The sequence below is a fragment of the Bombus pascuorum genome, chromosome 4 (genome assembly GCF_905332965.1).
Source record: "Bombus pascuorum chromosome 4, iyBomPasc1.1, whole genome shotgun sequence".
Taxonomy (NCBI): Eukaryota; Metazoa; Arthropoda; class Insecta; order Hymenoptera; family Apidae; genus Bombus; species Bombus pascuorum.
In genome coordinates, this window is record NC_083491.1 from 7,133,138 (window position 1) to 7,154,267 (window position 21,130).

At 33.7% G+C, this 21,130-nt stretch overlaps 1 protein-coding gene across 2 annotated transcripts in view; it reads right to left on the reverse strand.

Annotated features, from left to right (window-relative positions):
- The window catches only part of LOC132906116 (inaD-like protein), a 158,809-nt gene that overhangs the window by 84,379 nt on the left and 53,300 nt on the right, over positions 1–21,130 (reverse strand). For both annotated transcript variants that reach the window (XM_060957985.1, XM_060957986.1), the window contains exons 6-7: positions 10,574–10,716; positions 6,595–6,914 (exon numbers count right to left, since the gene is read on the reverse strand). In XM_060957985.1, the coding sequence (XP_060813968.1) occupies positions 6,595–6,914; positions 10,574–10,716 (463 nt within the window). The remainder of the gene's footprint in view (positions 1–6,594; positions 6,915–10,573; positions 10,717–21,130) is intronic.

Genomic DNA, 21,130 nt, shown 5'->3' on the forward strand with positions numbered 1-21,130 from the left:
CCTTCTCAATTTGGTTTCTTTTAGAGGAGAAAGATCGTGGAAATTTATGGAAGTTCTAACACGATCGATGGACATAACGATCACTTCAGATCCTTTTTACCATGGAATTCTAAACAATAGACAGATACAAAGGAACGTAAATTATAATTATTGATCTCGTTAGATAATTTCCTGGATCAAAATAAGAAGAAACTGAAAATCGATTACAGTTATGGTTCCTCATGAACAATCAAGGCTTTTATCCATAGTGAGCTAATCGTGCTTCATGGAAACGTTTGTCGTTCGGTTACCAGGTACGCGAGAACAACGTGATTATATCGATACATGATAAACATACTCGAAAGCAGTTTAATCGTAATGCTATTAAGAGATTATCAGATATCTGCCAATGCTAATCAAAGCACGTCTGTTTCAGTCGCTATACAGCCCACTAGTGTCCTGAGAATACAAGGATATCATCATAGAAGATAACGTGTGTATACAAAATTCCCTTTGTCCTTTATACATTTTCAAAATTAACAAATTAGTGGATTTATACGTATATTATATTTAATGACACGAATGAATATTAAATTACCGAATGTTTGGTAAAAATACTGGAAAATATTTCACGGACGACTTGAATGGTTTCCGAGGAAAAATATCGCAGAAGAAAAATATTTCCACACAGTTATTTCTTTCGTATTTCTTCGAAACGAATACCTTCTCGCAGAATGGCATACATTATACTTTTTTGCTACACTTTTCAGTGATTGCAGGCGCATATTTAAAATCGTATATTTTATTACAGATTATGCAAATCTAACTCTGTTTTATACGTATACGTGTGACCTACTCAAGCAGCATATCAACGAACTCCATAAATTGAAATGTAAACAGGAAACGATAATTTCATGGATATTATTTTTTAAGAATTTCCTTGCAATTATTATTAATAATTTCCTACGATTATTTGTGTCATATTCTTGCGATAAATAAATTTATAGAAAACACGTATCTCTGCCAAGTTGGAAGAAGAGTTGGAAGAAATTTACAGAAACTTGCTGGAGTTTTTCATTTTCTTCTAAGAAGTTCGTATACGTAGTTATACATAGTTGTATTTCAATTTCAAATTAATATGCTTCCAAAAGATTTCTATCCTCTTAGTATATTTATTTTCGTGCATCTAAATCATAACTCTCTGAGAAAACTTGTATCGATCGAAGTCTTAAACAATGCAAAATATATCTCAATTAAGAAATGCTATTATAGTCTATCTTTTCCGCAAACAAAAATATCGATCCCATAAAATTATCAACATAAGGGGAAGAAGTAATTTTGTTTTTTTTTTCTAAAAACAACCCGAATGACGCAATTAACTGGAACACCCCACTTACGTGCACCGGTGTACCGCTTCCGGTAAACGAGAATCGATGTAACGAGCTGCCCGCAATCTCGATGTAATTTACATTAATTCATCGATATCGTAACAAATGAATCCTGTCGCGCGTAGAAAGAAATATCGATCCATCGTAATTTGGTTGTAATAACGCTTGTTGCCGTCCATACGGCAGGGATTTCCACGTCATTAAGCCTTCACGTTACTTTTCCAGCGTTAAAATTACTCATATTCTCGAGTCTTTTAAAAGACTCTCTTGGTATAGGGATGAAATAGACGATGGACGAATACGTAAAATAAATACTTAATTAGGAAGTACTCTTCTATGCTCTTAGGTACAAAGTTCTCCTAATTTGCTGCATAACGAGCCACCGTGAGCTTTGATCATAGAATTTTAATAGTAAATGGTATTTTTTTCAAAGGATATAAATCTTATATGGAACACGATGATAAACCTTGTGTAATAGAATAAATATCCTATTTTTACTTTCATTTTTTTTTTTTTTTTTTTTTTTTAGTTAATTGTAGAGTTTTTAAATCGTAAACAGCGTGAGTTGAAAAGTAAAATTATCTCACTTTTCGAAGGATGTAAATTCCACATTAAATATAGGCAATAAACTCCGCAAACTAAAATGATTAACTTTAGTTTTATTTCATTTTGCCAATTTCGAAGATTAAATACTAAACGATGAAGAAAGGAAAAAATTTATTTAGTTTTTTAAAACATGTAAATCCTAAAAACCAAGATCAATTTACAATTTTTATTTGCGTGGAAAATCTGTTTCTAACGCATGCATCGCATTTGTTATTCCAATTCTTTAAATGCAACCAACTTTCTTTATCCCCCGTAATCTCGCTCGGAACAATTCGATTCGAGCGCTAGCAATGACTATCTCTCCGATATTTGCCACTTACTCGACGTCAGTTTTTAAACGAAGGTGTTTCTATGCGAAACTACTAAATGGTCATTTCAAAGGAACACATTTACACCAGCTAACGCGAAAATTTTATGTAAATATTTTAGAAAATATAAAAATTTGTCAGAATATCTCATCTCTGTTTCATACTAACTACGAGATTTCATTTCTCAATTTCCAATTTTTTTCTCGCTTCATAAAAGTCGCCTTTGAGCAGGGCACTTTATATAGACTGTCGTTTTAGTACGATCAATGTACCATTATCTCTAACATCGAGATTGTTCTTTCTGAATGATCTTTTTTATTGACTACGCGACATTAGTCCCGTGATTAATCATCTTCGTGGTATCGGTTAATTCGATCAACGTACTATTATCTCATGTAAAATAGAAGCGCATATAATGCACATAATACAGAAGAAATACAATACATCCAAAGTGAAGTGATCGTTATAATTTCAAACAGATAAAACAAGTCCCATCTCATTAATTTCGTCCATAGAACTATCAATTTGCATAAAAATCTACGCTCTATTACTAAAGGTCAATATCAATTTTACCAAAATATACCTTTTTAATCGTCCAAGAAAGAAGGACATTAAAACCTACAATTTCAAATTTGATAGTCTTCTAGTTTAAAATCCTGTCTTTCCATCATACCAGACACGTAACAAACATCCAATAAAATTTCCACGGTTGTCTATTAATAAAACAATTATACGGAAAAAGAGTTTAAACAACGCAAAGCGCAAGTATTTAAAATGCACGACTTTAATAGCAGACAACCGGTTATCCTTAGCGTGTACGTGAATTCAAGAAATTTAGAAGCGTGCGCAAGGTATTAATAATAAGACCATCTATGTGCAAGGTCTATGTGGAAGATATGTCGTTTTCTCCATTACAGCTCGTTTCACCTAACCGGTTGCGAGTTACTCGTGAGCTTTAATGATCGACTAAATCTTCCGGCGTGATAGTGCGAGGATTAACTGATACCATGACCGCGATAAACCCTTTCGTTGATACACGATTGGGGTTAGAGTGATAGTAATAGCAGAGGGATTGAAGTAGAAGTAGGAAGAGCGATGGTAGTAGTGAGTGCAACGTTACTGGGAATATCGATAACAGTAATATGGTGATAATAGCAGCAGAAACGAGGACCAAAGTGCAGATCAAACGTATTGGTCGGTCAAGGCCATTTCTCCTTCATTGCATTTCCAATCTCATGAATTCTATGTGCGTCTTGAAATCTGTGGTAACTTTATATGCACATGGTGATCCATTGTAATCTTTCGATGGAATTACGTGTGAAAGTATTTGTCCTTTGAAGGAAAGATTTTATTGTGGACGCAAAATTATTTCTGGGTCGTATCTTTAAGAGTAAAAAGGAACAGCCATTTACATTTGGGTAAAGCGTGTACGTTATCATCTGGTATAATAACATACTTATTTCTTAATATGTTAAAACGATTATCTTAAAATGACAATGAGATAATTCTTAGGTATATTCATGTAGAATGTCGAAACTTTCTAGTGAAATTTTGAAGCATTTAATTTGGTAAAAATTGTCTTTTTGTAAAGTGCACGAAGACATTCCCAGGTGACTAATTTCCATTATCAATCAGTCGTGATTAAAAGAAGGTTGATTTCAACGTTTGTATTTATTTATGAAGAAGAACAGAGGATTAAAAAGGAAGCAATTTTCAAGGATTCCTTGTTTCAGGTTTGCCATAAATTATAATACTCTCTGTACATCATTTCTACCATAAATTTTAACTTATTCGCATAACGTCTATGGTGAAATTACAAACAAAGTTAAACTCTGCACACCACGAATAGTTAGTTAAAACTACTAACGGTCTGCCAACATGAAAACAAACTAGCTTGCAACCTGATTGCTCACCATTTACCAATTTTCCTATAAAGCGATTATAGATATCTCGGTTATTGCGTTAAAAAGTTTCGTCTGTAATATGTATTCGGAGTTCGTTCATAAAACTTTCGCTTATAACAACTGTATTACACGCATTCAAATAAAACGTTTCCTCTCATAAAAATTTCCATGCATTAACTTTTGAGCATAGCTTGGCTACTAGAAAAGAAAAAAGAAAAAGAAAAAAAGGAAAGAAAATATCCAACATCTTCAGTATCGTGCCTGTGCCTATAATAACGTATGTACATTAATTCATAAAACAAATATAGTCCTTAAAAAACATAAAATAACAGGATTTGCAAACGTTTCATACACTGCTATGTCATAGAATGACATCTATCTAGGAATGTTAAATTCCATTTAAGAGATTCTTATCTATGTAACTACTAACTCGCTTTAAAAGTCCTAATTCTTTACTATCTTCTATTAAATATATATATCATATTTTTCTTTGCACTATTTCACTCGTGAGAAGATTCTCAATCCAACGACGAATCGTGTAATAAACGTAATTAAAAAATAGGTAAATGTGTTAAAAAGTAAAGCAGCAGAAAGTCGATATAATTGAAGTTGCGATGGAAAGAGGCTGATGGAAAGAGTTGCAAGGTGAAGCTCGATATTATAAAATATGAAATGCCAAATATAATAGTAGAATATATGAATACAATAATAATACAAATACATAAGAATAGTGGGCAAAGCGGAATATCTAAAAAAGAAAGGAATAGCAGGCAGTCAGAGGCTAATCGCAAGATGCGAAAGTGTGAAGAAGAGAAATCGTTACTGGTTGGAAGAGGAAAAAAGAAAATGTATTTTACGTAGTTCAGAGGTAAGCGTCTTAAAACATTCATTAAATGACTGCTACAGGTTACATTTTAAAAGAGAAAGATATTGTAGAAGGTGGGATAAGTGAAGCGACGGTAAGCTGCTGAAGAGTTTCAGAGAAAAAAGCATAAGGATATAGCTACCGAAGCTAATTGTAAGTCAAGGGTACTAGATATGTATAGTATTACGTTGAGTATAGCGTAATAGGTATGCAAGATACTATCAAAAAGAAACTGAACTGATTTTATAAATATTTATTAATTTATTTATTGAGTATTTTATAAATATCATTAATGGTCCAATCTAAATTTGACTTTCGTACCATTGGAAATCATTCTCCCAATCTGCGACAAGCGTCTGTTCTTCGGAGAGGAACGCCTGCGAGACAAATTAAAGCACAGAGTTTCAATTTCATTCGTGGAAATGGAAAGAACTCGTAAGAGGTGAAATCTAGTGAGTACGAGTAACTAGTTTTTAGATTTGACCCTTTGTGACTTCCATCTATTTCCAAAAATGAAATTGAAACTCAAGGGACAGCGTCTCGACAGTGTGAAAAAGATACAAGTTGAATCGCAACAGGCGTTTAATGCGATTGAGGGAAGTGATTTTTGATAATCATTTGGGGCATGACAGAGTCGATCCGATCAGCCATATCGATACAGCAAGAGATTATTTTAGGGGTACGGAAGTAAAATTTAGATTGATTCCTTAATCAAATTTTTATAAATTCAATCTAATTTTTATTTGATTGCACCTCCTAGTTATAATTAACATTACGTAAATATATGTTTAATTTTTACTATTAAATATAAGAGAGAATATATGTGTTATGCTCTAAGAGCTGTACGGCAAACAACGAGAAATATGTCAGCCCAGTCCTCTTCCAAGCTGTGAAGTTGAAAAATATGTAAACATATACACAGTGTTTCATAACATGCGGGGCCCACTTTCAAAGTTATGGTCACTTTCGTATTTTAATAATCCACACCTGTCTACCTTCACAGGCTACCCATCGGTCTTTATTACTCGACGTACACCTGGAATTTTTAAAAGATTGCGAAATTCTCTGACGCGATGACTGCAAGCTTCCATATATATAAGAATGGAATATAACCGCGGCAAAGGCGTAAAGCATATTTCAGATGCCGATGCCGCGATGCGAACGAAAAAAAAACAGAAAACAGTCTTCGATATGCGTGTAAGAAGAACAGGCTTGTGTTCAAATATTCTTTTTTGTTATTATATTATTTCGAAATGTTCTCTGCTCGTTTCTTTCTCACAAAACCTCGCTCATTCCTACGTGCAATCCGAGGATATCATTTCGACCACCTTCTACGAAACTCAGCCATCGCGGATTATTGCAACACAAAAGTGGCTGTAACTTTGAACCACATCGTCAAATGGGAATTGCTTTTGTGTTCTCTGTCCACTCCTGAAATAGGTTTCACAAGTTATGAAACACCCTGTATGTACTATAAGCTGCTATAAAGTGTAAATGAGACAAATGAAAGTAAAATGAGAAAAGAACGAAAGGAAGAGACTTACCACCATGTCAGAGCCACTCTTGGAGGCGTCGCTGACGGCGGAGGGGCTCCTTTCGACAACGAGGCCTCCAGGTACCGGGGTTGAGGTCGGCGGTGTCGATGTCGGCGTTGCCGCCGAGGCGGTGCTCGCCGGCTGGCTGGACTTGGGGGTCGGCGCTGGTGTAACGACGGACGACGTGGACACCGATTGATCCTTGTCGGAGCTGACCTGGTTCGTTGTCCCACTGACAACGCCGCCGATGATGGACACACCTGCTCCCGCGGCCGCTGTCGAACTCGAGGCTCCGGACAACTCATCCGTCAGCAAAGAGCTCCCAACGTCTTTTTATACAACCAAGAGAAACGATTCACTACTTCGAAATTTGTTTTTTGGAAGCAGATTTAATTTTAAGAATTTTTTTTTAATACGATAGAAAAATCAAATTTTGAAAGATTTCGCAGTTGAGAAACGAGACAAACGAGTCGCGATGGTGTACAGTAATTTTTGAAGAATAATTATCATTATTGAATACCAGACATTATTTATCTCTCACTTTTTCTTTTTTATTTTCGTTTATAGGATAAATAAGTGGTTTAATCTGGGACAAATAAAATAGTCTTGGATATAGTCGACTGTCTGTTTTATATTTCTGTACAGTAATTAATATAGTTGTTAAAAGTAGCAGTATAAATCTTGGGAAACGAATAGAATGTACGAAAGAAATTACTATTGTGTATAATGAAAATGCAATGCAATGCAATTTGAAAGAAATTGTTGAATTTAATTTCCTTTTTTAGATAAGGTAGGATATTTCGCAGTAAAAAAGAATGTGAAGTTTCTGTCGACAAGACGATAAGAAGATGTATTCGTAGCATAAGACTTTATAATATAAAGGTTGGGAGAATCCTTAGGCAACAGGTAATAGGTGTTACGTAGGATGATGTGAGAAAAAGTGAGAAAGTTTGAGGAGTTTTGTAATTTTTTCCCGCAAGCTAACTTTCCCAGCGAAAAATTACCCGAGAGATTGTTATAAGTGATAAGAAAGGAGATATAACTTCGATCTGAAGCTTTTCCACGAAGAAAAGAGAATAAACGAATTAGGAAATTTTCTTTGCAACGATTTCACAACTTATTAACCTGAAAACTTTAAATAACTAATTAAGAGAAAAATCGTAAAGTACGTCGAAAGAATAACAGAAATTGAAATTAGAATCGTCATCGAAACTATCTCTCGGACAGTAGAAATATTCAAAGAAACTTCTTCAATTTCTGTTAGAAAACGAAATTGTGATTCTTTCTTCTTTTTTTTTTTTTTTTTGCTCCTAAATTAATCTATCTATATGCAGAAGGAACTTTAATTGTCAATTTCATTGAAGGCAGAGAATACCAAAGAAAAATTTATTTTAATCTATTAACCGGCGACCATGAGTTAACTTATAAATTGTAATTCTAAGATTCTAATTATAAGAAAGTCCCATCTCTTTACGTGTCGTTTCAATGTTATTTATACAAATAAGTTGTACCATACCTTTATCAAAGCTTACTAAATCTTTCATGGTAACTTAAAAAAGAATTCTACGATTCTAGAAATTTGTTCATAGATTAAAGATAACATTCTTTCTAAATAAAAAATAATAATACAGATTAATTATATAACTAAGGCTGCGAAAGATCTTGATTCAGAGTTTCTATTAAAATAAGCAAAATAAACGGAGCTTGGACAAGAGAAGATCAGAAAAAAGATATCCACAGAAATAAAATTAAAGAATCTTAACCAGAAACGAGTTGGGCCAAATCGAAACACGATCAGGAAACAAACGAACGTTCGTTTCTTCCTGATACTCTTTTTAAACTTCGGTTCAGCCTTTATTTTTATCGAGAATCAGTTAACAATAACAGGAATTGGCTTTTTCTCCAACTTTCATTTATTCCCCTGGTCTGATTGTAAGACGCGAAACTAGAATAATGCAAGAAGTTTTAAAAGCTACAAGAACAAAGGACAAAGTCGTCGGGAAGTTGGCCATGTTTCTTCGTAAAATTCTGTATGCTCGAACGAATGAAAATTTCAAACAGCGCCGGATAAACTAAAACTGGAAAGCAAGGCAAACAAATGACATAAAACGGTCTAATTAATTAAACGCACACTGACAGCCTGCGCAACTAGAAATTACGAGATTCTCTTTGCTTTCAGACATTCTACGAAATTAATCGATCAGTTTCACCGGTTTATTTCCCTTTTGATTTTGTGTATCTCTGCAGCAATTTATTTGATTACCACTAAATGCATGTGCAAAGACTATTCATATTAATTTTCAATTTCGTTTTAAGTCTTTCTTTGGTTATTTAAAATATTCATAATTAATACCTCTCTGAAGATCATAAATAAATATTTTACCACTTGGAAAATATGGCTTGGGTAGTTGGAAAAATTAACTCGGTAGAAAGAAAAATACAAAAGTATATAAAATTACCGATACTCCATTCCGGATATTTTATACGTCTCTGTGGATATTTTATACTACATTCTCTTCTATAGAGCATATCGATATTCCATTTTAGATATTTTATACATTTTTATATACTATATATATTGCGTGCATTTTTATCTTCAAATCTATCATACATGCATAAAAATTCACAGTTTAGTGATCAGTATCGATAAACCTTTGGTTTAGCTCAGATATACAAAATTTCCGACGATGGGATTTTTAATCTTGCTGTATTTTTTGTGTCACTTTCAACTCCCTCGTGTTTCCCTGTTATCAGCAAATTTTTTATGTTCCAAGAAAATAGGAGAGGATCGTTGCCAACGAACTTAATTTTTCACATAATTCACATTCATGCTAAAATTTTTCTTAAAACAATGAAAATCCTTCTTCCTGCCAAAAGTGAAATTAACACGTAAAAAATGTGTACAACGTTTGCATGGCTCGGTCTTAAAATTACATATTTCACAGTAAAATCGTTAGAAAAGAGAAAACTGTTCAAAAGATAGAATACATTTAATTATATCAAAAATGGAAACTTTAATTGCAAATCCTCTGATGGAATTTGGCCCACTTTTTGTTCTGTTCCATTTTGTTGTTTACCCAAATTTTGCAATCTGGTTGCCAGCGCATCACAGTTAATCTAGTTTAGTGCCCGGTGCACATGACATTTCTGCATCGCGGAGTTATTCCAAACTTCTACAAACTCCGTAGTTCGTACTGGCTTGATACTTTGGTCACCGAGTATCATATTCGAAATTAAGCGGCTAATTCAATTACCAGGCCGTTGTTTGCGTCATTTGCCCAACAATTTCACAGTTAGTCGATAAAACAACGAAGCCAACAACAGATGCTTCTCGGTTCCACGCCACGAAATTTCTTACGATTGTTATATGAATGTTTTCAGATATTTAGCAGAAAATTAATATTTGAGATAAGATACGGTAGATGTTAAAACGCATTACCGTGAATATTTTCTTTAACATTTAATTCAAAGCTTCTATGTAAATTCAAATTGTCCGATTTCCTGAAAAATTAAAATACGCACGACGTAAATATTGTTTTTCAACGTATTTACAATTCCAGATAGAAAATTATGATCTTCTACTTGAAAGAACAAAAAAAAAGAAATTTGCATGACAACATTTTATTTCTGGATTTCAATGTTTACTGATGGTGGAAAAATTATTTGCCTGTGAAAATTACAAACTCATACGATCAAATTTTACGCAGGTTTAATGGCAATTCCTCGTACAAAAACTTCTTATGAAAATTATAAATCTTATATATCTTATAAGATATTATTATATACCTAACTATTATATACCTTAAAAAATTCTTCTTTCAAAAATGGAAATTAGTTGATAAAACTCGATAGCAATTTTTCCTCAGATGAAATTTGCACTGCTCCGGGGAAAAATGTGCCAGATATACCGTAGATTTAACGGTGAAAAAATTGGATTGAGGGATGAGACTGACGCACCGTACAGAATAAAAAATCGAACTCAAATTACCTTGGGTGCTTCTTGCTACGACCAACTCAACCAGACCACGTGCCTTCTGAAGAATCGAGATTGCCTGTTCATGAGAGATGTTCGAGTCTAGTGGTTGTCCATCTATCGCCAATATCTGATCTCCCTCTACCAGTCGGCCATCACTGGAACAGAGCAGTTCAAGGTTTAATGAGAGAAATCGTCCGAATTGCTCGATCAATTTCAAGCTGTCAAAAAAATTCTTCCATATTATACTTTTATATTAAAAGTACAAGCTTTGCCGTTTCTTTTTAATTCTTTTAAGGTTTACCTTGTATCTTTCAAACATTTCTTAGTCAATTATCAAACCATTCTTAATAGGAATGAAAGAACATGTACAAAAATAATTCTTTAAGGAAAGAAAGAAATTGCTATGTCTAGAAGAGTTTGAACGTCAAAGTGACGAGAATTAACTGGTCTTCTTCTGTTGAAAAGTTTATATCGTTATCTGAAGAAAATCAGATGTTACCTACTACTGTTCGATGCTTGTACTTACTACAATTGTCCTAATACTTGGAAATAAATAAAGCAAGCTACGTTAAATAATGTGAAAAATATAATAGAAAGAATAATAATCTTTCTGCTGAAACATAAATCTTTATAATTTTCTGTCTTCGTAACTCATAACGTTATTAACTTTAAAAAGTAATATTATAAGAGACATATACAATTTATAATAACTTAATTATAAAATAATATATTTGTACGATTTGTAGACGTTACAACCTAACTGTAATTTGATAAATAATAATGAAGGAAATAAATTCCACAGGACGATAAGATAAAATCCAATAAAACGCATAATGGTTTATCGGAATATCGAAGATTTTATCAAACGGAGTTATTACGATGCTTTCGAGGAATGCAAAGGAACCATATGTCGCATCAGAAGCGCTTAATATTACGCTCAGCGTCCGATTTTCTACTAAACGGAATTTCATCGAACCGATTCGCTAATACATTCCCAGAGCCATTAGATTCTATTAACCGGACTAATTGAGATGGTCACGGTTAAACCTGCCGCATTTACATACCATTTCTCTGCAGCTGCGACGCAAATTGATTGTGATCATCGTTCGTTAAAACGCGTTCCGATTAAAAGCCAATTAGAACGTGAAGAATTGTACACTTTACGAGGAAACATTATTCAAAGCACGCAGAAATCTCATTAACAATTATAACAGATAAAAAGTGAGAATTTATTATTATATTTCACAAGTGTAATTAAAGTCGCCTAATTTCGACATAATTCCTCAACATTCAATGTAATTACAATCTTATATGAAATTTAACGTGAACTATAATTTTCTACATTACACATATCATGTGCTAAGGCATAGAAATGTTAATACAATAGGTCTAAATCATAACTACATATTTTATAAAATACGTACAAGCGTCTACACGTTCGATCTTTCAAATCGAAATTATAATTCTAAACTACGAAGAATAAATCAAATCTCCCATTCAATTCCCAAGTCGAACTTCGATCGAACTCAACTTCGTTATTCCGTTTCATTCTGCATGTTACCTCTGCATTCGTCCCAATCCTTTTTAGGTTTAAAATTAATTAGTGTTACAAAACGAAAGATAACACCATTCCTGCGTAGATCACCTCACGTTTCCCACTTCAAACAGATGGATAAAACGAAGGACGACGTTATAAAGAAAAGGGGGGAAAAACGTTTAGATAACAGAATGTTTGAACAGTGAAGGATTCCGATAACAGTGATTCTACTGTGCCTCGTCTGTCACGCGGTCGGTCGTAATCTGTCACGAAATCTGAAGTTCAAAAGCGAAAATCAACGTGACAAGACAGACCGTCAGGTGATCCCCGACAGTATACGAGCCGTAAGTTTTTTGGAACTTGTCCAGCTAGTATGGCGCTCTGTTCACGCAGGTGTGCCTCCGTTAACGATTTCCTCTACTTCGGAAATATTTTCAATGGATTCTCGTTCCAACTAATTCCCCGCTCCGATTGCCACGATTTTATCCTTTTTTTTTTTTTTTTTTTTTTTTTTGCAATGGATAAATAACGATAGACGTTTAACTTTCTTATTAAATAATAGCAAATATAACAGAAATTATATCAAGAAATTAAACGTGATAGACACAAACAAGAGTAGAAAATTATTTAATCTTATCGCATACGATTAATGAGACTTATTATAATATTCAATATACGAATCTTGTATTATCTATGGTTCCGAACGAACTAGATGGCGAGTCTTAAACCTTGTAATAATCTCGTGATGAATTTTTTAACCTACATTTTAGAACACTGTTATAGTTACACAAATAGTAAGATGATAGACGTTGATCGACGTTTCATGTTTTCAGATGCTCATCGATACTATTTACTCTACGATACACGAAAGCTCACAATCGTCGTAATGATGGTTTGACGTGTAACGAATTTATAAAAATTACACATGCCTCAACAGTCGAAATAGTTACGAAAAAAAAAAAAAAAAATAAAGATTCAAAGATATATATTCACATTCAAGAGCGACACGTTACGAAGCTTCTCCAAATTTTCCTATTCTTTGAATCCTTTTTTCCAATCCAAGTTTCTTCCGAACGTACTGTTCGTTCTCATAAGCTCACGTCGATGCCGTAGGATGGAAACGAGCTCATTAAACAAGAATAATGATCCCATTTCAGGAAAATCCAACGAAACGTCATTATCCACGTTCATCGATCCATCGATAAACGGGTCGAGAGTATTCTCTCGCAAGGGGTAGAAGCTTCGCCCTGGTAAAGGGTATTTAGTGGGCCGGATAGCGGTTGCGTTACCTAATTTCCGGCAAAGCGAATTTCACTGGCTCTGCTAACGACACGGTGTGTCACGATCACGCTAACCCATGGCCTGAATTTTCATGGATCAAAGGAGCGCCGATCCGTGACACGATTCGCGCTGTGTTTCGGATTTCATGCCTGCCACACTCGCTTTGGGATGTTTCCCGTGTACACCTGTTATATCGTTGAATCTCTCTTGTCAATTTCAGATTGCCAAGGAAAATTATGTTTAACCTTGCCATTGTGTTCTCCGGCCGTACCCTGTTGCTTTAACGAAGTACCTGTTTCTGAAGGTTTGTTTTACCCAAGGGAATCTCTTTTGCTTTGACAAAAATTATCAAAGAATTTATCTCGATATCGTGAGTCTACTGAAAATGAAATAACTCCGGTTTGGAAAATATTAGAGGGGAATCTATGTTTCAATATTGTGTAAATTCTTGATAAAATTCTTATAGGTTTTGCAAGATATTATTGAGAGAATTCTTGTAGCTTTGAGAAGCATTGTTGGAGGTATCTTCTTGAATTTTAAAATAAGCAAAATAATAAAATAATTATAAAAAATAAGCAAAATAAATAAAATATGCTACAAAATACTTCCAAATACCAAAATTATCGTACAACAGTAATTAAACATTCTTCTCTAATCAACATTTCCCCATTACTAGATAAGTGAGTTTATTAACTAGATACAGCCGAAAAAATACGTATTCTTTATTTTTATTTCTTAACAAATATTACTTTCGTCCCAAGAATCTCCTCTAAGATCGAATCAAACCACAAAATATCTCACCAGAGACTCAGCTCTCAGTAGCATCTCCAACTACCAACATTATCACATCGTAATAATCAGGGTCGACGAAAATAAAAAAGATTGGTACCACGATATTTCAATTTCGTATCGAAAGTGCCGAGAGAGGTCTGACATTTGTTACTGTAAGAACCTTCCCTGTGACCTAAGAATAGTGCTCGCAATGCGGCGTACAGGAAGGAGAAGAGGAAAAAGTGATACGCTACCCTAAGCTTCTTCGGCCGCGACTCGTAAATTATAAATGGAAAGAATATTGCGAGACAGGCCAGAATATTTCCGCGGCCACGGAGGGTGCTTTCAACGATGTAGCATACAGAAACGACGAGTGAGCCCGCTGACAGAACACAACGTGGTTCCGCCGATGGTAGCAGGAGGATCACGTTAGAATTTTAAGATCCTCGCCAAACATAACCTGTCAAGACTACAACACGTGTCAGCAAGTTTACGAAACGATCGAAACATCTGTTATATCTGAATATTTTCGACATGCACGTTGATTCTTGCTGTGTTGCGCGATGCAGGAATCGAAAATGTTGAACAGCGTTGGTATACTGCAAGCAAATGTTCATCCATAATTTATACAAAGAATTTGTATTTTTATTGAGATAAACGCTCAAACGTTTGGATAATGCAAACTAAAAATGCGTAATATAATAGAGGCGCTAAAAATAAATAAAGAAATAATGAAAGGAATATACCAGAAATTCTTCGAACTTTTTTGAAGAGCTTTCGAAACTTTTAAATTTCTTAGAATTCTGCTTGATTTATAAATTTTCTCAACGATGCTTGAAATATAAAAAATTCCGAGAAATAAACACTAAATTTATCCAATGAATAAATTAACTATTTAGATCGACTGAAAATTACAATAAATTGAACGGAATTATACCATGTACCAATGTTCGATATGCCGATTCCGTTTTCTCTGTTAGCAATTTCCATAATTGCAATTGCACGTGAATTTTATGACAGCGTAAATATAACTCGTGCAAGTTTCAAAGAATAAATCAATAATTGTACATTTTGCTGTGGAATATCACTGTGGAAACCCAATTACGTTACGCTGACATCGATGAGAATTCAACGAGCTCCAACGACGTGATTGATTTAAACCAATCCCAATGTTTTTCGAGAGGTAACAATGCGTTCGATGATTAAACCTCGCCTTTCTTGTGCTCCCAGCAAAATTGATGATCAAGACGGAAGCCATCCCTGGCGAACAGTTTAAACGAAAGTTTCATCCACTTCTTCTATCGATCTTATTATCTAAATCGATACAACCGGTTTCATATTCTTATCAATATTTTTGTCTAATTATTAATATAAAAAGTTAGGTATTCTTTGTATAAAAAATGTAGGGTAAGATAAAGAATATGATGATTAAATAAATATTCTGTAATTTCTGTAAAATATAATTGCATTATTATAAATTCAACGATTAAAATAAAATAACTATATATTCTACACGTGAAATAAATATAAAATAATTGTACAGAAAAATTGTTTTACTTATTAAATATTATACAAAATATTATACTTTAAGTATTTTATATACTTTGCCATATGCATCCCGTGTATTTTTACAGCTTCAAATCTGCCGTAACTGCATAAAAATCCACAGTCCAGTAATAATATGACTTTCGTTTAAAAAAACAAGGAATTTTGCCTTGTTTTTTTAAACGAAAAAAGAAGCCGAATAACCTTGAAATCAACAATACTACTACCAGCAAGTAAAAATTTCACCGATCACGAGACCGTTTACCTTGAAACAGTTGCCCGCTGAGAAATTTCGTCCCGTCACGAACGACAATGGAAACATTTGGAATGGTCAAGTTAAATGGGCCACCCTATATAACCAGAACTTGTACCCCAAACTAGTCAACACTTCTATGGCAATTCACTTATGCATTCGTCGTGCTTCAAGCGAGATATCATCGCGAACAGACGGCACGAGACATGTGTAATAATTCATACGTTAACTAGTCAATGTTCTGACCTAATCCAAATATAACCATTGATTATTGATTATGAATTTGACATGCTGATACGTTACGAGTTTTGATTACGCTTATCGTAAAAAATCCTGAGAATTGTACTAAGCAATCTATGACCAAATGTTCCAGAGAAAGAATAAAAGATAGTAACGCAATTTCGAAGTTGAAAACATAATTCTGCGACACTTATGTATGCATTTAACAAATAATATTTAATAAAATACTGTTATATAATACTGTTGTGAATTCCCACGTAGCTTACAATTCCTCTTCAGAAACAACTCATTTTTTTTCTTTTTTTTTTTTTTTTTTATAGAATTCTTCTCTTCATACCACTGCAATGATTTTTTCTTCTCTTTTTATTCTCTCGTGCTTTCTCTTTTTATTCTAATGGATAGCATTCTTATGGTATCTATTGTTTGGTATTCTATTGATATTGCAAGTTGACTTTTTAATTTCTTTGTTACTCTTTTTGCTGCTGGAATTCCTTTCCTAATACCACTATACATTTTTTTATCTCCCCTTTTGTTTTCCCTTTTTATTTTTGTCGTCATTCTCTCCATTGACAGAATTCCTTGTACAGTGCCATTTCGCTGCTTTTTTCATTACTAGAATTCCTTGGACAGTGCCATTGCGCTGCTTTTTTCATTTTTAGAATTCCTTCTCTAGTATCCTAATATCGTTGCTTTTTATTACTCCAACTTCTTGTTCCTTAGAAGACTTTAGGTCTCTCTTGATGCTAGAATTTCCTCTGGAATCTGCTCTCAAGATAGAATTGCTTGCCGAATGTACACATTTTTCTACGTCTCAATCCCATCACGGGAAAACGCTGGAGGCTACTCAAGTGATAAATTATTTCTTCCACTGATTCACGATGGACACTGTCAACACTGCTTACATCAACCTTGAACTTGCAAAAATGTCTCAGGTTATCGTCAAGGACAATTTTGAAGAAACTGAATATTTTAATAACTATGGTCACAGAGAATAAAAGTCATTGACGAGTAAAACCTAGAGAGTTCCATACTTGGAAGATCAATATTTTATGTTTACTAGAAATTTCTCCTTTTCAATGCAGAATCCTGTATTTTTAACCATCTTTTAATAATCTTTCAATAATTAATAATAATTTCGATACATAATTTCTGTAAAAAGATATTAAGGTGTCTTAAAGTTATTAAAATGAATTAATATAGTTTAAAAATTACTATATTGAGATTGATCATTGTACAGTAATATATTCTTTTGTATTAGGTGATCCGAAAAGTTTCTTTCCTTTCATAAGGTGATAATAGATGAACAATAATTTCTGTTTTATATTATTTTATTGAATTACGTGTGATCCATTTCGTTCTATTTCTATTATTATGTTCGTGCATAATTCAATAAACTAATATAAAACAAAAAACATTGCGCGTCTATTATTTCCTTATAAAACGAAAGAAACATTTCGGACAACCTAATATCATTAATGTAATAAGACTTAGAAAAATCAGGGGAAGAATATCTAGAAATTTCTATAATATCTAATCACGTGTGCGAATTTTGATTTCCATTCCAAATCTTCCTTCCTTAATGTAATCCATTTTAATTGAAAATTCCTTCAAATGAAACCCGATGTAAAAGGTTTGTGCAAACGTTTGCGATATCGATTTGCTAGAGCACACCTGATATTAGAGAACTTTTCCAATTTAAAGTGCTTCCCTTCAAAAATTAATTGAAAACCCACTCAGTCTACAATAAAAAACAAAACAAAACAAAAAATTACGTACTCCATAAAAATTATGCACTGCATCGTCAGAAAGAAAATAACATTGTCACGAGAAAATGACATAAAAACAAAACAAATTATTCCGCAGAAATTCCAGAATGTATTCGTGACGCTCGTAATAAATCACACTATGCAAACTCCATAAATATTCTTGACAACAATATTTTTCGAATCGTAAAGTTCCATTCTTAATACCTTGAGTTTCCAGAGAATGAAATGTCATTTCTCTTACCAGTATAAGTAGCAAAACACGAATTATACTTTCCAGAGACAACGCGGCTCAATACTCTGACAGGATGATCCATCAACGTCCATAATTCAATATGGCAACATAATGTGCCGCTTATAGTGATATCAAACCATGAATCGTCTGCCCTTAATCCTTCCAGAAGCGACACTCTTCCTTCGACGAATATCGTTTTTCCGATAAATCACCCTCGTGAACCTTGTTTCACATCCGGCCACCCTTTCTGATCCAAGTCTCTGAACAAGTTTGCAGAATAATATAATACGTACATAATACGTACATAAATACGTTGATGAAATATAGGATATTAAAAACCTTTGTCTTCCAATGAAGCGTTTATCTTAATAAACATTTTCATTTCTATGGCATCAAATTTTACTGCTTACATAAAAGTATCAATAAATGATACGAAATTCAGTATAACTGCTTGAATCTAATTAATCGATATACAAATGTTACAATATATACAATGGTGTGAAATATCTTTTGTAGCTACCGTAGCCTTAACAATTCCAGAGCTACGAAACTTTAAATCTTAGAATTCGAGAGCTTCAAAATTCTCGGATTTAAGAATCTTATGATTTCGAAATATGACGCTTCAACATCCGAGAGATTTGGTATTTTCAATCTTACAACCTGAGAGCTAAGAAATCTTTTACTTTAAAGTTCAAGTCCTTTGAACACCCGAATCTTGGAATACGAAAGTTTCGAATCTTGAATAAAATGTACAACTTCCACTGCCATATTATCAAATTTCTGTAATCGTAAGAAGGTGCTATTACATGATACAAAATTTAATATACTCTGATATATTATTCATCGTTGAACAAAGAACACTTGAAAGGAATTCCGATGCGATTGGTTATTTCTAATAGATCAACTACAATCATTCATCGAACCATCTGTAAATAAAATCACATAGCCTGAGTGTGGCGTTTCAAATATTCCAAACGATGAACAATACTCCCTAACATCTTCAAATAGATACCTGTGCGCAAAGATCTATTGCGTCTAATATACAATCGCATCTTAACAATAAACCTTTATAAGCTATTTTCTGTGCATGACAAACTGAACTTGCAGACTGTTTCTTTTAAAACAAAACGTCAGAACAAAGGAAATCGTCGATAGAAGTCGTGTGTGCAATTCAGCCAAGCATAAACACTTCACTGGCATGGATGCAGGAGTGAGGATTGGCTATACATAGGTGAAAATTTGTTGATGCCAGTTCTCGTTTCTTGTCCCACGACTACAGATTAGAGTGTCTAAGTTGCTAAGCTCTACCACCGTGCTACACCGATTAAGGATCAACCACCTCTCGTAGTGAAATCTGGTAATTGGCATCCAGTTTTCCATAGATTGATCTTTATGTCGTTTAACATTTACGCTGTTTCGACATTATCTAATTAATCCGTGAGAAACGATGTCGAGCTGAGAGCTACTCTAACAGAGTCTCAATCTACACTCCAAAATTGCGAAATTCTTTTAGGAGTCTTTTGCTGATCTAAACAAACGTCATAGGCTCTCGCAATAACGTCGTAAGATGCGTGCATCTTAGTTTTAATTAATTATAAAATAGATAAATACACTTTTAATTTTGTAAAGATCTATGTAGTCGTCCTATGAGAGGGAGGGTAGATGTTGCATAGTATTTTTCTTTTAAATTTTTGATGATCCATTTAACCATTGTGCGGGTGATAAATGGTGATATATGTTGCGTGGTGTATACTTGCTTTTAATTTTGTAAAGATCCATGTAACCGTTCTGGGAGATTGATGGCGCGTGGTGTATGCTCACTTTCAAGTTTTAGATTTAAGTATTAGCTTTAACCCTCAGTTTAGACAGCCAACATCGCGTGTGTCTTATCTTTAATTATCATAGTAAATTGTTACTATTATTACAATATCCTTAGTAAATTGTCAGTAACGTGCTGGGTGCCGAGAGATAACGAACGTCGTGGGATGCGTGTGTTTAGTTTTAATTAATCTTCAGATAAATACAGCGACTTCCAAAATTGTTGCAACACGCATTGAACCGAATAACTTTCCTAAAATTAGACCAAATTGTCTTGAGTCTTCTTTTTCTTTTTGAGAAGTTAGACAAATTACTTTACTAAATTACGTATAAAAAGATGTTTGAAAAAATTGCAAGTGGTCGAAATCGCGAAGAAAAAAGTAAAAGTCACATTTTTCAATTTTTTTTTTTTTTATCTGGCCTTGCAACGAAGATTTAAAGAACACATTTTGAACATTTATATCTGTTATCCAGATGCTGAATATTTTATTGGCACTGATCGATGCAGAAATAAGCTACGGACATCGAAATATGTAAATTTTAGATCGGAAGTCATGAAAGTGTAGTCAGTAAGGCTACGATTTAATGTACCTTAGGTTGGTATCTATCTAGTGTCTATCTTTAGCTTACCTTTATACTTTTAAGTTGGTTTCAGTTGTAAGACCTATATTAAGTTCATTTTAGGCCCCATTGTTGGACGTCGAGGGACAACGAGGAACTTATCTTTTGTTTCGAGTCTTAGTTTTAAACCTTAGTCTTAAGTCTTGATTTTAGGTCTTAGCTTTAAGTCGCGTCATTAGTTTTAAGCTTGAGTTTCGATATATTAGGTTGTCCCAGAAGTTTTATAAAGAAATAATAGATGCACGACATTTTTCACATTATTTTATTGAATTATGTATGATCATAATAATGTAGATAAAACAAAATGGATCATACATAATTTAATAAAATAATATTAGACAAAAAATGTTATGCATCATTACTTCCTTATAAAACGAAAGAAACTTCTGAAACAACCGAGTATTTGTGAAGATCAATGTATTTGATCGATGTATTCATCCACAAAAGCAAGTCTTTGGCAACGCTTTTGCTCTTTTCGTTGGCCTTTTGTTCTTTCCATTGCACG